At 40.4% G+C, this 16,650-nt stretch overlaps 1 protein-coding gene across 1 annotated transcript; it reads right to left on the reverse strand.

Annotated features, from left to right (window-relative positions):
* Positions 1-9,485: 9,485 nt before the first annotated feature.
* Positions 9,486-16,409, reverse strand: nkpd1 (NTPase, KAP family P-loop domain containing 1). The gene is made up of 5 exons (XM_085356091.1): positions 16,391-16,409; positions 15,352-15,468; positions 13,590-13,918; positions 10,729-12,186; positions 9,486-9,773 (listed from the first exon to the last, which is right to left on the reverse strand). The coding sequence occupies exons 1-5, from the start codon at positions 16,407-16,409 to the stop codon at positions 9,486-9,488; spliced, it is 2,211 nt and encodes a 736-aa protein (XP_085212217.1).
* Positions 16,410-16,650: the final 241 nt, after the last annotated feature.

A 16,650-nucleotide genomic window follows, 5' to 3' on the forward strand; every position in this document is an offset into this window, starting at 1 on the left:
TAGAAAAATTAAGTGCCACACAACAAACTGCATTTGTTCAAATGATGAAATACTTTGGGGGGGGAAAAAAAAAAAGTTTACAGTTTATGGCAGCATATATTCAGTGTTTACCATCAGGATGAATGATCAATAAAGTATTTCTGAATACATTATCGTGACTTTTATTTCAAAAACACTCACTGTCCACTTTTTAGGCACACTGGTTTAGCTGATAATTAACACAAATCTAATGGGCCAATCATATGATAACAAGTCAAAGCATTTAGGCATGTAGACATGATCAGAGGACCTGCTGGTTTTCAAACCGATCATCAGAATGGGGAAGAAAGGTGATTTATGTGACACTGAACATGGCATGGTTGTTGGTGCCAGATTGGTCTGGGTAGGGTTAGAAGTGGAAAAAAAAAATGAAAGAAAAGAAAGCATGGATCAAAATGCTCGTATCAAAGTTGCAGTCTGCTGGTGGTGGTGTCCTGTTGTGTAATATTCTGTTTGCACACTTTGGGCCCCTCAGTACCAACTTCACAGCCCTTAAATGCCACTGTCTACCTGAATACTGTTGCTAGCCATGTCGGTCCCTTTATGACCACAGTGCGCCCATCTGATGGCTGCTTCCAGCAGGACGACACACCCTGTCGCAAAGCTCAAATCACATCAGACTGGTGTCTTGAAAATGTTATATGTACTCTACAGTCACCAGATCTCATCAATAGAGCAGGTTTAGGATGTGGTGAAACAGGAGATTAACATCATGGATGTGCAGCCAAAAAAATCTGCATCCACTGCGTTATGCTATCATGTCAATATGGACAGGTGAGTGTATGTACGCCAAACATGTTCATGTTTTTTCAGACGGTGTAAAATTAAAATCCAACTGTCTAAATGTGTTTGGCACCACCATGCATTCAGTTCGCAATTCAAATTGCAAAGCTCCCGGACAGGATGTGACATAAATAAACTAACAAGCGCAAAACAGCATCAAACTTTGATTAGTAGATGAGCTGAGTATATGAGTAAATCACAAGTTACAATGAAAATGGGATGAAAACCAATGTTACTCCCATTCACAAATATTTTGTCACTGATAAAGTTATTAAATAATTAAATAATTAAATGTTCTTGTAATGATCGCAATACATGTAAAATTCACCGCGAGACCTCCGTGAGTGTTCATCCTGATGTTGACGTTAATATCACAAACCTTCAAATGATCCAATAACATTTGAGATGTTTCTTACACCACCAAAGTGAACCTGAATGTGACAATGAATGAAAAGCAATAGAATTACTAAAATCATTTGAATACATTGCCCTGGGACTAGAAATACTCTGAAGTCTGGTGGCAGTTCCTGTGGGACATGGAATATAATTTTAGATGTCAAAGCAAAAACCCTCTGGCGGTGCCAGAGTTGATGGGGTTCACCAACAGCAATAGGATTCATCCTTTGGTAAGAAAAAAAAGAAAAGAAAAGAAGTTCAAATGAGTCCTCTCTTAACATTTCTGATATTCAGTTTATAAAATAGCACAAGTTTCTAAAACTTGTGGCATAGGCACTTTAAACAGATCATTTTCAACATTCACAGATTTCCATGTATAGAATAAATGTTATAATACACAATAAAAAGGGCAATCCAACAAGACAGTAACAATACAAATATGTAAAGGTTTAACTTACATTACAATAAGGTATATAATAGGGGTGCAACGATACACAAAATTCACGGTTCGGTTCGGTTCGATACTTTGGTGTCACGGTTCGATATTTTTTCGATACAAAAAAATGTTCATGCCTTTTTAATTTGTCATTTATTAAAATTATAAATATATATTTTAACTCAAAAGTACAGTTTTTAAATTTAACCCTAACCCTTGTGCGTGTTTTTTATTTTGACAGCGAATGCGCACCTGCGGACCACTTATGTGCAGCCCTGGTTATTTAGCTCGTCATATTGCAGCCACAGAAATTATTTTGTCCATGAAACCATAAAGCTGCACTTTCTTTTTGCCTTATAGTCTGATTTGTCATAACTTCGCCTGCTGCTTTTACACACGCACTCACATAAGCTCAGCGATTCTCTGCGCGATCAACCTCTCACATGTTTAAGCTTGCTGCAGGAGATTTCACTTGTCATGTTTGCATAGTAAGCTAACGATTAATAAGACGATGTCAGAGGAATTGGTGCACAAATTATCATCACTCACAGATCAGTGCTGTCGCTCTCTATACACAGTTTGCACGATTGCAAAGTGAAAGCAAAAAAACAAGCGCAAATTCAAACGCGACTTCAATATGTCACATATTGACAGTGGCTCACCGATGCCAATGACATAATTACCCAGCTACATTTCTGAAAGAATGCAAAAGCATTGACATATATTTTTCCTACAATAGCCCGACGGGCAGGGAAGAGATAGATTTTGGTAGCCCGACTGAAAAAATCGCTAGCTCCGGGACGTCGGGCTAGCGATATTGCAAGCCCTGTATCTGATTGAGGAATCACTCATCTTTGGAAAAGAGAGTTTATTACAGAGAAATGGCTCTTTCCAAAATAAAAGCTATACTATCCGCTTCTTCTGGGCTATATTCTCAGCAGCATAAGGAGAATCATGTGCTAACAGCTGTCTAAATGACTCGGCTAAAGTTAGTAGCATGCTTGTTGTTTTTGTCTTTGCACTAGGATGATGTCGGCGTAAATGTGCAGTCATATTCGTTGTGTTCCCACTAGTGCTTTCAGGTTAATCTCGTTGAAATGACCTTAACGCCACAACACGGCAAATCTCCGTTAACGAGCTACCGCCGATCGCCCCGTGCATGGGGCTAGACGGCCAACACGTTAACGAGCTAACTGCGCTAACACACTAGTTCACACCAATGTAATTGAGCATTGCATGGCACATCCAACATACTGTTTTACTTTAGTCCATGACTCGCTTACCTTCAGGGTCATACGTCACATGAAAACCAAAATAATTCCAAACGCCAGATCTGAATGAGAGTGGGGGAGGTCCATGTTGCTGAGAGCTTAACTTCTGTCTCGCTAGCTTGCCCTGTGCTCTTCCTCCTGACTATGCTGTCTGTGTGGAGCGCTCAGTGGATCTGCGCTCGACAGTGCAGCCTAGGCGGAGTAGTCGAACACAGATTCACTGAGCGCTCAACACAGACAGCATCGTCAGAAGGAAAATTGATAAAATAAATTACAAATGTTGTATTGTTTGATACATATGCGTACCGAACCGAAAGCACTGTATCGAACGGTTCAATATCGATACGAATATCGTTGCACCCCTAGTATATAAATACATTATAATGATTAGTAAAATCTCTTCACAGCTTTCATTATTAGGGCCCGAGCACTGAGAGTGCGAAGGCCCTATTGTATCTGCTCCGTTTCTTATTATTATTATTAGGGCCCGAGCACTGATAGTGCGAAGGCCCTATTGTAATTGCTCTGTTTATTATTATTATTATTATTATTATTATTATTATTATTAGGGCCCGAGCACCGAGAGTGCGAAGGCCCTATTGTATCTGCTCCGTTTCTTATTATTATTATTCACCCCAAACAAGGGCCTTTTTGAGGGCCTAAACATGCTCAAAAACTCATGAAATTTTGCACACATGCCAGGTTTGGTGAAAAATTTTGTATTTTAATGGTTTTACATATGAGCACTGGGAAATGGCTCTAGAGCGCCACCTATGCCTTGTTAAATGCAGCCCTACGACCACACGGTTTGAGCTACATGTATGAAATTTGGCACACATGTGTATCATGTCAAGACGAACAAAAAAGTCTGTGGGCCCATTGACGCAAACCCAACAGGAAGTCCGCCATTTTGGATTGAAGGTGACATTTTGGCTCTGATTTTACCGTTTCCATGCCTTGTACTTTAACGAACTCCTCCTTGGGATTTGGTCCTATAAACTTCAAATTTGGACAGTGTCAACTACACCCTTGTGCCATGTTAAATTGCGGAGCTTTTGAGTTTTCACAATACTATGACGCCGTGGCGCCATGGCGAATTTCGATGACTCGCCATGAAAATCTTATTGCCTCTCATTTTGTCATACATTTTCTGACCTTGACCAAAGTGAACACATATGATAAGGCTCCACCCCTGAACATATTACAACTGCCATATTTGACATCAAGGACAGCGCCACCTAGTGGGAACAGGAAATGTCATGTTTTACACTTTGGGGTACAGTATAGTGATGGGTGACATCTGCAGCCTCAAATTTCTCCAGGAAAGCCTTAAGGAGTTGGTCTTGGGTTACAGTGAAAACTGTGAGTTTTCGCGAAAGGGTGTGACCCCAGCAGCATGGCGAACTTTGATGTCACGCCATGAAGAAACAAATTAGTATAACTCAATGAAATCCAGTCTGATCAGTACCAGACTTTACAGGCATGATGTCAGACCCGCCCTGAACAGATTGATGTGCCCATTGTCGGAAATACGGACAGCGCCACCTAGTGGCAACAGGAAATGTCATGGCTTTAACTTTGTTGTACTGATTTTCACAGGTTGATCGTGGCCACCTCAAAAGCGGTGAATATCACCATCAGTCCCTCGTGATGCTTCAGTGCAAAAATTGTGACTTTAAACTGAACGGCGCACCCTGGTGGCAACGCTGTTCAACATGAAAGATGAAGTGGCTTTTGAGGGTCTTGGCAAGTTTATAGAGGCTTGAAATTTGGCACACACCTCCAAATGGATGAAGGCTTTGTTGGCATGTGATCATTTTCATTGAATAGCGCGAAATTGCTCCACAGCGCCCCTACAAAATTTCAAAACCACAGCCCCTGCTCTGTGTTCTATGTATGATTCTGAAACCTGGTAAGCTTATAGGAGATATCAAGATGTACAAAAAAGTCTCTTGGTGCAATATCCCAAATCCAACAGGAAGTCAGCCATTTTAATATTAATGTGTAATTTTGGCAACATTTTCCCCTCTTTCCAGGCACCGTTCTTTGACGAACTCCTCCAAGGGATTTCATCATATTGAACCAATCTCCAGTGTGTGGAATCTAAAGACCTTTGTGATGTTAAATTGCGAAGCTTTTTACGTTCAAGGAAACGGGGTGGTCATGGCGGCACGTGGAGTTTCAATCACTGGCCAAAAAGCAGTAATATGCTGTCACTCAAAGACACAAAGTCCAATCTCTCCCAAAGGTCGCAGGCGTGATGAGACTCGAGCTCGGAAATGTTTGTTATGCCCTTTGTCTATAATGGTTAGAGCGCCACCTAGTGGGACGACTATACTCATGGTTGAACCAAATGAAATGTTAACTGGTGGTTAAATGCATGAATTCCATCAATGTGACATCAGATCGGACGTGCTGGTTTCAGGTGTTGGGCATGGCTCGACACGCCGGGGGTGCGAGGGCCCTCATAACGCTGCTTGCAGCTTTAATTATTATTATTATTCACCCCAAACAAGGGCCTTTTTGAGGGCCTAAACATGCTCAAAAACTCATGAAATTTTGCACACATGCCAGGTTTGGTGAAAAATTTTGTATTTTAATGGTTTTACATATGAGCACTGGGAAATGGCTCTACAGCGCCACCTATGCCTTGTTAAATGCAGCCCTACGACCACATCGTTTGAGCTACATGTATGAAATTTGGCACACATGTGTATCATGCCAAGACGAACAAAAAAGTCAGTGGGCCCATTGACGCAAACCCAACAGGAAGTCCGCCATTTGGAAGAGAAGGTGACATTTTGGCTCTAATTTTGCCATTTCCATGCCTCGAACTTTAACGAACTCCTCCTTGGGATTTGGTCCTATAAGCTTCAAATTTGGACAGTGTCAACTACACCCTTGTGCCATGTTAAATTGCGGAGCTTTTGAGTTTTCACAATACTATGAGGCCGTGGCGCCATGGCGAATTTTGATGACTCGCCATGAAAATCTTATTGCCTCTCATTCTGTCATACATGTTCCGATCTGGACCAAAGAGCACACATATGATAAGGCTCCACCCCTGAACATATTTCAACTGCCATATTTGACATCAAGGACAGCGCCACCTAGTGGGAACAGGAAATGTCATGTTTTACACTTTGGGGTACAGTATTGTGATGGGTGACATCTGCAGCCTCAAATTTCTCCAGGAAAGCCTTAAGGAGTTGGTCTTGGGTTACAGTGAAAACTGTGACTTTTCACGAAAGGGTGTGACCCCAGCAGCATGGCGAACTTTGATGTCACGCCATGAAGAAACAAATTAGTATAACTCAATGAAATCCAGTCTGATCAGTACCAGACTTTACAGGCATGATGTCAGACCCGCCCTGAACAGATTGATATGCCCATTGTCGGAAATACGGACAGCGCCACCTAGTGGCAACAGGAAATGTCATGGCTTTAACTTTGTTGTACTGATTTTCACAGGTTGATCGTGGCCACCTCAAAAGCGGTGAATATCACCATCAGTCCCTCGTGATGCTTCAGTGCAAAAATTGTGACTTTAAACTGAACGGCGCACCCTGGTGGCAACGCGGTTCATCATGAAAGATGAAGTGGCTTTTGAGGGGCTTGGAAAGTTTATAGAGGCTTGAAATTTGGCACACACCTCCAAATGGATGAAGGCATTGTTGTTATGTAACCATTTTCCTTGAATAGCGCAAAATGGCTCCACAGCGCCCCCTACAATATTTCAAAACATCAGCCCCTGCTCTGTGTTTCATCTATGAGTCTGACACTTGGAAAGCTTGTGTAAGATATCAAGATGTACAAAAAAGTCTCTTGGAGCAATATCCCAAATCCAACAGGAAGTCAGCTATTTTAAAATTAATGTGTAATTTTGATGACATTTTCCCCCCTTTTCAGGCCTCATACTTTGACGAACTCCTCCAAGGGATTTCATCATATTGAAGCATTCTTCAGTGTGTAGAATCTAAAGACCTTTGTGATGTTAAATTGCGAAGCTTTTTACGTTCAGGGAAACGGGGTGGTCATGGCAGCACGTAGAGTTTCAATCACTCGCAAAAAGCAGTAATCTGCTGTCACTAAAAAACACAATGTCCAATCTCTCCCAAAGGTCGCAGGTGTGATGAGACTCGAGCTTGGAAATGTTTGTTATGCTATTTGTCAATAATGGTTAGAGCGCCACCTAGTGGCATGACTATAATCCTGGTTGAATAAGATGAAATGTTAGCTGGTGATTAAAAGCATGAAATCCATCAATGTGACATCACATCGGACGTGCCGGTTTGAGGTGTTGGCAGTGGCTCGACGTGCCGGGGGTGCGAGGGCCCTCATAACGCTGCTTGCAGCTTTAATGTTACTTTTACATTTGCCACCTGACACTGGAGCAGATGACATTGAAATGGTATCTAGGCAACACTACAGTTAGCTTTGCTCAAGTCATCTTCCTCAAATTGACATTACGAGCGTAATTATTCATTTCGGTTACACTAAATTAAATAGTTTAATTTCTAGGTAAGGTCTGACAAGGAATTTACTAAAAAGAGTTCATGTTTAACAGACTGCTCAATTACTATTTAACAAATGTGGTCCTTATTATGGAATAAGGCATGCCTGAATAACCGCAGTGTGGCTGCTTTAGACTGAAATGAAGTCTTTCATGAATGTTAACTCATACATTACTTAAAATTTTATAAGGTGTAAACAAGCTAGGATGATATATTCACTCCTGACTGTTGTATGATTGTTGTAATGCTACAGTCACACTTTAGCACGACTGGGATTATTGTGATGGTGTGCAATGACTTTCCGATCTTGTCTTTGAAATCATTGCTTTGACCACTTGCAGTCAGTCGCTGTCCTCAGAGTGACTTTGGTGCATCAAGTCAGTTTACTCTCAGTCTGCATCAGTTTGTGACTGATTGCTGTCAAGTTGGCAAATACATGCATACAATCTGTGATAAATGGGAGAAAATTGCAGTTCTGTTGCCATCTGCATACACAGAAAGGCACATTCACTTCTTCTATTCAGAGTCCAACCAGATCCTTGTAAATAGAAATATAATTTCATCCACCAACAGTGACGTAGTTGCTCATAGACAGCAATTTAACTGCAAAATGACAACCTATTTTTTTATACAGGGCCATAACTAGAATACAACCAGTTGGCAAGCAGCTGAGTTAAATCCCTTATTGCAAAAAGATCCAATGCAGATGACTTGTGCTTATCAGCTGATGATGAATGTGTTGGCAATCTCTCTGCATTTATATAACAATTATTTGTAAACTTCAACCAGTCTGTTTGAGAGTGATTGCATTCAATCTGAGTCAGTCATTGATTGGAGACAGGTTGCTTCCCATCAGGTGACTTGTGCAATCGCCTTGTGGACAAATGCAGTCCTCCACAGGTTGAGCATGTTGCAACACTGAGCCTCTGGTTGCAGCAGCTACTTGCTATTGGTCATCAAAAGCAAAAAAAGAAAAGAAAGAGCCCAATGACCCAAACCACTGACTTTTCCTTGTTGCTGTTTTTAATCTATTGTGTCTGAGCTACAAGTCAGCGGTTGGTTTCCATAAGCTACTTCGTCCTAAACCTAATGAACTGTATGTATTTAACAAAAAGTTTAGGATAAAGTGATACACTCAAACTATCCAGCTCAGATAGACTACTCATTACAAATAAAGCACAACCGAACGGAAGGCAATTCATTGTGATTAAAGATTAATGGCTCAGCCCGGCACCGAGCAGCAGGTGAAAGTACAGGGCGTGAAGAGTTAAAATCCCACGAGAGCACTGTGGAGAACAGGTCGAACATGTTTGAGGAGAGAGCAAATGAGATCTCGCAGGGAACTGAAGAGGAGTTTAGAAATCACAGCGTTGAGTGACACGGCCATTAACTCAGATTGAGATGTTAAACACAGTGGTACTGTTCAGCTTACTGTAATGGAAAAGCCACAAATAGCCTGCTCAAGAAGAGGTCTGTGGGGGACAGTTAACTGGTTTACAGATGATTTCCTGACAAACTGTAGTAAATAATCTAACCTCTAAACAAAGCAGAGTTCATCAATAAAATCAGAAGCAATCAGATAAGATAATGGGGACATAAAGGGCTTGTTTGTCATTTGGGGAAACACTTATCTTCTTTCTGGCCAGAATCTATAGCAAACCCATGTCTGGGTGCAAAGAATAAGGCGCTGGAGCCAGAAACGTGATTAAGCTGGCACAGGAAACAGACCAGGAGCAACTAAGGGAAAACAGCTAGCTCTGCTAAAAAAAAAATGTAAGGCTCTCAAAGTAACTAATAAACATGAGGCATACTGCTTGTTTGATCTATGCAAAATTGGGAATATGAAAAAGTCATTTGCGGGTTTTATTAGTTCTGTGACAAACAAGTGTTTAGCCTTTATGCTATAACCTGCTAATTACCTGCTAGCTAGCTTCACATAGCATATAGATTTGAAAGCCCTTTCTGGCTTTTTAATTAATTCAGCAGTATAAACATGTTAGAATTATATGTGCACAAAAAAATTCCTGGAGACAGATTGACTCCATGTTACATGTTAACCAGATTGGGATTAGACAGATAATGATGAGAAACCTGAGGGTGGAATTTCGATAACTGGTTTTTAGAGTGAGAAGGTATTGTTGCCATGTTTTTGTACTGTGGTCGCAGATGTGATGGAAACCCCAAGAAGTGCAGTCTGAATGTTGCCCATTCACCAAAAGTCATTTGTAGGAGGTCTTTAAGGTCTTCCACATCGCCGAAGACCAGCGCTGACCCATTGAGGTCATTGCTTTTCACAATGTCGATGTACTTACTGGGGTATCGCATCCTCTCCAGCTAGGAAAAAAAAGAAAATGTGAAACTGAGCAATATTATCCTTCCTGAAATAATTTAATTGATTTATAACACCACACTGCTTGTTTTCAGCAAAAGCCCTTCAGCGTAATTAGCCTACGTTTTAGCATTTCCCTCTATATAGCAATGTTAAATGTTTACAGTCAACCTAAGCAGGAAGGATAGTAAATGGTGCATGCAATTAAATACTCATTACAGTTGGTAATTTAATCACACCAGTGTCATTGCTGTTCATTCTCTCTACATCATATCTGTGCCTTATAAAGTTCTTTCTAATGAAAATACTGCGTGCTGCAGTCAGGATTTTCAGTGTATTTATCACAAAGTGGTAAAAGCAAGCCTTCATTAGAAACGCTTCTGCAAAATGTTTATTTACTGTGCTGCTTTTTTTTATACAGCATCTGAGTAATGGTACAATAAAGTGAGCTATTAGGGGAAGAGCTGCAGGCAGGCAACACAACTCTAATCTTTCAGGTAAAACTCCTTTTACCCTAGCCCAGTGTCGCACCATGTGAAAAACTGAGGTTATATATGACTTGATTAAAAAAAAAGAAAAGGGGTATTTATTGACTGATTCTTCATTATTATCAAACCACAAGTTTGACTGGACTATATAGGAACCAGAACACCGTCCCAGTCCCAGACCATCTAATACTGCCATTTTGGGGAAGTTGCTGGCATCTCATGGATTTGCACAAGATGTCCTTTGGCACGGAAAGATGGGTCTGTCACTCTAAACCCATCACAGATGGATGCTAGGATGCAGATAATCTAATAGAATGACTTCATGTGATGCCCTGAGATGATAAAGCATTGAACCAGTTGTCTGAACAGGTGTGTTTTCTTATGCATTACTGAAAATCAGCTGCTCAAGATGTCACGAGAGGTCAGCCAAGACTGAAATCTTACAGAACATAGCTTTTAAGGAATTTCTTACCTCTTTACATACATCCTCGGTGTTCATATTAATGATCTTTGTGATTGGCAGTGGAGCTAGGTTCCTCATCCAACCAGAATCTTTCAGCCTGGATGTCCCTCTGATGTGAGCCAGCTCATTCTTAATTGAATGATCTAGGTTCACTGTTGCTGCTTCAAATGTCTTCAAGTCTTTTACCTTGAACTGGAAATCTACTTTGAGAAGATTTTCGAACAGCTCAGCATCTCCATCCTGCTCCAGGAAGTCCTCAATCTGTCCACTCATTACATACAGCTCTGCTTGGGACACACTGAAGACTTGCCATAAGGTCTTTGAATCATAATCGCTGGGCCCAGCCTCACCATCAATATCTGCCCTTTGTTGAGCATCTTCCACACACTGGAGGATCCAGCTGAGTCGGCAGGGCCAGTGATTGGCTAGGATCACCCATGCTGCAATGTATTCTGGTTGAGGAAGCTCTAGGTTTAAGGCTTTCATGATTATCACAGTTACTCGAATAGAGTTGATCACTCTTCTCATTGACATGACATCATCTAGCATGTACTTGCTTAGATTCCTGTCATTACTGCTTAGGATGCTTCTGATTAAGTTATCTAGTTCATCTTTTATATCCAGCATTGCTGCTTTTGTATTGATCAGAGGGTACATCTCCTTTGCTTCAGATGTAACCTTCTCTAGAGACGAATTGGAGGAATCGTAGGAATAAGGAATTCCTCTGTGTTTGACTTCAACCGTGGGAGAATCCTCTTGAATTTTTGACTTGCTACTAAGTCTGTAAAGTAAACTGCGCTTTGAATCATTGGACAGTGGTGGGACTGTGAAGGGCAGAGTCACTATGCTGTTCAGCAATGCATATGCTTTGTCCTCTTTGCTCAAGCATCCATCTGCAAAGTTCACTTTCTCTACAAGGACTTCCGGATTTACAGCAAGAATGGAAATAAATGGGCTCTCTTCATCTGAAAGCAAAATGTTCATAGCATCCAGGACTGCAACAATTTTCTTAGGAGAGCAGCGGTCCAGATTAGTGATATTCAGCACGATTCGGATCCTTCTCCTCTCGAACACTTCCATAAACTGGATGAAGCGGGACAAACACCACATTTCCATCCTGACTTCGTTCATGAAGCCCAACTGACCACTGAGCCGCTCATTGTCCATCCCTCTCTTAATGTTCAGTGTCTGGCTGAAGATGAAGTTCTTCCCCATCAGAATGATAAACTTCAGTATGCTCACTGCAGGGACCCCTAATGTGGCAATTGCCAGGCCTTCCAGCACACCCACCTGGCCATTGCTGTCATCCACCTCCTCATCTGGTTTCAGTCCAAATTTGGGAAAGCCAACCGTTAACAGGATAATCAGGATGATAAGTGGTACCACCAGAAGGGAAAGGAGAAAAAGCCACAGTGGGCAGCAGCAAATCTTCTTGGAACTCCAGTGGTTAGGACCATCCTCCACAATCTGAGTTTTTTTTAAAACAAAAACAAAGCAAAATAGAGAAAAACATACATATATACATACATTATTATCATGCTTTTAAACATGGATTCAGAGTTGCCAAATGAGGTTCATGTTCTTACATTTTCTGTACCATGAGGTCTTATTTCTCATTTTGGTTCTGGGTAATATCTCCAGAACTACTGGCTAGATTGATGGAATTTGGTAAAGATATTTAAATGCCTCTATGGATCAGGTCAAAACATTTTTTGTGATTACTTTCATGAGACTCGACAGTTTACAGAACTAGTTACCTGGTCTCAAAAACCAACACACCTTCTGGTTAACATTTTTTCTTGGGAATTCTTTCTACCAGTGTTAAAAACAGACAGCATAGAAAAGTCTGGTTTATAGTTACAGGCTTAACTAAGATATGACTATGTTGAACATGATCTTTATAACATCAGAATAAAAAAGATTGTTGTTATAAACCTCTAGAATTATTGTCAAGCGGATTTTATTGGCACGTTTGTCATTATCGAGATTTATAATGGTTGAAAAAGCAAAATTAAAAAAAGTAAAAAGGATGCGCAAAGCACCCTCCACTAATGTTGTGAGTGTTGACATTGCATAGTTTGCCCAGTAGAGGGCACTCTGGAACTTGACAACACATTTTGGAATGCCACAGATACACTAAGCCAGTGTTTCCCAACCTTTTGGAGCCACGCCACATATTTCACATTAGAAAAATCACACGGCACGAATTGGCTTGGTTTTTCTGCCGTATACCATTTTTGCTTTCTACTGACCACCACTCATGCTAGGGCCTTAATTTGGGTCAGAATTTTCTCCTGGACCCAGGTCAGATTGTCTATTTTCTCTTTTCAAATACTTATCTATTGCTATTGCACACTGCATTGTCTCACTCACAGCATGACTATTATGTAATTTCATCTTCGTCTTCTTCTGTTTTACTGGCAGTTGACAACCCATTTAATTAGAGCAGGAAGTTGTACTGCCCTCTAGTAGAAGAGAATGTAATTGCTCTGCCCGTTACTCACGGAGTACACTTAGAGTACTAATCAGGTGGAACCAGATAAAGGCACACCTGATCATTTGTTGTGGCACATACAGTGGTTGGGAAACATTGTACTAAGCAGATAGTATGAGCAGAGTCGGGTGGAGTGTATGTAAAAAAATAGCTACACATTATGTTATTATATTAGCGAAATCTATATTTTGTGTTTCTGAATGAAAAAAAATATTGGCCAATATATAGGAATATCAGATTTTTAAATCACCAAATATTGGTATCTGTATCGGATCAAATTGTCAGTAGGACCATGTTAGCAGGTTGATGTTAGCATTTTGCAAATAATCTGCCGCTCTCAACAATTAGACAAAAATTTAGCTCTATTGAGACAAACCTTGTTCTTGACTTCCTCTTCTTCATCATGTTGAGCTACACGGTAGAGTAAAAGTTGTAATTTTCCAAAGTTCATTTGCATGGCCTCAATCAGCCGTATAGCTATACCGGCCCAAAGCAGGTCACTACCGGCAAAATGCCAAGCACTGAAATGCACATAAATGAATCTGACGTTTCGTTCCTGCTGGTTCTCCTTTGTCCAGATTGGCCTGTAGAAGAGCAGTCGTCCAATAAGTGCAAAAAAGCCGGTAAATGAAGGCTTAACCGAACGAGGCCTGGATCCTTTTGCATATTCCTGCTCAATCCTTGAAGCCTCTGAATTCATGTACACTGAAAATACACAAAACAAATAGAATACTGACACAGGTATCTGATGGTTGAGTTACATTTAAGAATAATATTAATAAAGGCAGAAATATGGTTATTTGGCACAGAGTTGTGGTCACAGAGTTGAATGTCATGGTAATTTAAGGCTTTTGATAGTTTCTCTGAACTGTTATTTTTCCAGGGTGGAACAAGCACAGCATTCATCTTTAATGATTTTAAAAACAAAAACTGGGTGCACAAGTTTGAATTTATTTAAGATTTTCTCTGATCCACACAAGTATGCATACAGGCTCTGTATATATACAGTCACTTAAATCTTTTAATAAGTGGTGCTCAAGGTTCAGCATTGTTTTAATTTGACAAGGACAAGTCCTATTAGGTTCACACTCGGCTGCAAACAATTCCAGAGCGATCTGGAGGCCATCACCTGATGAAGCCAACAGAACCACATCATCTGCAAAAAGCAGAGAGGAAATTCTGAGACCACCCAAGTGAAAGCCTCCCACCACTTGGCTATGCCTAAAAATTCTGTCCATAAAAATTACGAACAGAATCTGTGACAAAGGGCAGCCCTGGCAGAATCCACCACCCGCTGGGAACGAGTCCGACTTATTGCTGGCTATGCGGACCAAGCTCTTGCAATGGTTGTATATAGATCAAATGGCCTGTAGCAATGGGCCAGACACCCCATACTCCGGAAGCACCTCTCACAGGACACTCCGAGGGACACTGTCGAATGCCTACTCCACAAAATACATGTCTACTGGTCTACTGGTTATTACAAGAAAATATAATATACACAATAATCCATCATATACAGAGTTAATGAATAACACTGTATATCATCTGTCTGCAACATTTTGAAGCTTCATTATTCTACGAGTATTTTATGTTAGTATCAAATCCTTAAAACACCTACGTTTTAAAAAATGCTACTCTAATAAACCTGCTTCATTAAGTCTGCTCGTGTTATTTGTTTACATGTTGAAATGCCTGCATATACAAACTATACTCAACAGGATTATGTCCTCATTTGTGGAATGTTTGATGTCATGTTATCTCTTTTACAACAACAGCTTAAGTGTGGTAAAAAAGCTCAGTCAGTCTGTAAAGTGAGAAAAAGATTGCCTATAGTCAGTTCATATATGAGGAAGCAAGAGCTCTATTTTTTGACTCATTACAAAAACAAAACAGCACGTTTAGCAAATGTTATATTGTTATACACCACGGCGTTATTGCGAAAGCTGCAGTTTTTATAGTCACCATGCTATAGTTCTACACACTGCAATCATGTTCACAGCCATCTGTTGGCACTGCGATAAAGAAACAGATTCAAAACTGTATTTACATGCAAAACACGGAGAATTTAGTCGTGTTTGTCTTCAAAATAAGCATCCTGTCGTTAGCGCCTGGTAGGCTGGGCCAGACAAACCTACCTTGCATTTGTTTGAGGATCATGTTGATTCGATTCTCACATGAAGCGTAGAGTCCCACAGTTAAAGGTGATGAGACTTTTGTAAGTGTCTTGGACAGTGCGTATGCATATATGTCATCTAAAAAATTAAAAAGAAAGAGCATCATGGTTTTCTTATTTTACATCCTCATGCATTTTAAACGTAAAGTCTTATTCAGAGAGTCCCCACAATTCCTACCAAGTAATCCAAAGCTGCTAAACTGTTTGACATACTGCAGAACATCAGTGCAAAGTCAAACTGAAACCGGGGAAACAAGTTCTCCAGTCGGAAGTGAATTTCAGAAAATGGGAAGGAAAAATTGAGCAGCAGTGGACAGGCTGCTATCAACCACTGTAATTTTTAATATGACAAATCTAGGAACAAACCAACCATTTCAAGTTAATTTGACTGGATGAAGGCATGCACATAAAGTAACTGTACCTTTCTCTAATAGAAAATATATTTAATTACTAACTTAGTAAAACACAAGAATGGATTGTTGGTCAAGAAAAGATGCCAAGATAAGCTACAGATAGGAAAAGGGACTACTTAGGAGTCTGTGGTCTAGGTGAAAACAATAATGATGACATTATTAGCCAGTAAAACTGTGAGCTCCCAATGCAATGTAATTAAATTAATAATAAACTATTTGCAATTACAATGGAGAGAATTACCTATAAGGCAAAGTGCAGAAACACTGAAACAGTTGTTCATATCAAACAGATTCAATGCCATGTATGCACATTAAACCAAACACAAATACAAAACAACACCATCGACAACAACAAAAATAAATGGAAAAAATAAATTAAATATCCCATTAAAAAAAAAAAAGCCCAGAGGGCCTTTATATGAGCTGGGCAGAGGGAAAGAACTGAGGATGGAGGCACTTAGCCCGTGGTAAATCACTGCATTAATAAAAATGCACGAAGAGGATGTCTCATTTGTAAAGTGAAACTGAAAATGAACCCCTGCTGAGGGGGTGGAGCTTCAAATATGTTATTATTAAAGAATAAATCACCTTCTGTTGTGTTCTTCATGATGATTGTTTGGTGAGACCAGCTTTCACAGACTATTCGTTCAGCCTGTGAAGAAAAGAAACAGCAGAGATCTCAGTGCAGCGGGGTTTCTTTCTGCTGCCCCATGAACAATGTGGCCCTTATCCACTGTGGCATCTTTTTGGAGAGATGTATGGTCAGGTCCTTAAATATATTGGAAAACAGCTCATGTTTTGTCATTGTGCCTCAATACAAGTGAACAAAATGCGATGTAAAGTGTGAA

The sequence above is a fragment of the Diplotaxodon limnothrissa genome, linkage group LG1 (assembly GCF_057381915.1).
Source record: "Diplotaxodon limnothrissa isolate DT_005_m linkage group LG1, D_limnothrissa_male_GT1.1, whole genome shotgun sequence".
In the NCBI taxonomy this organism is placed as follows: Eukaryota; Metazoa; Chordata; class Actinopteri; order Cichliformes; family Cichlidae; genus Diplotaxodon; species Diplotaxodon limnothrissa.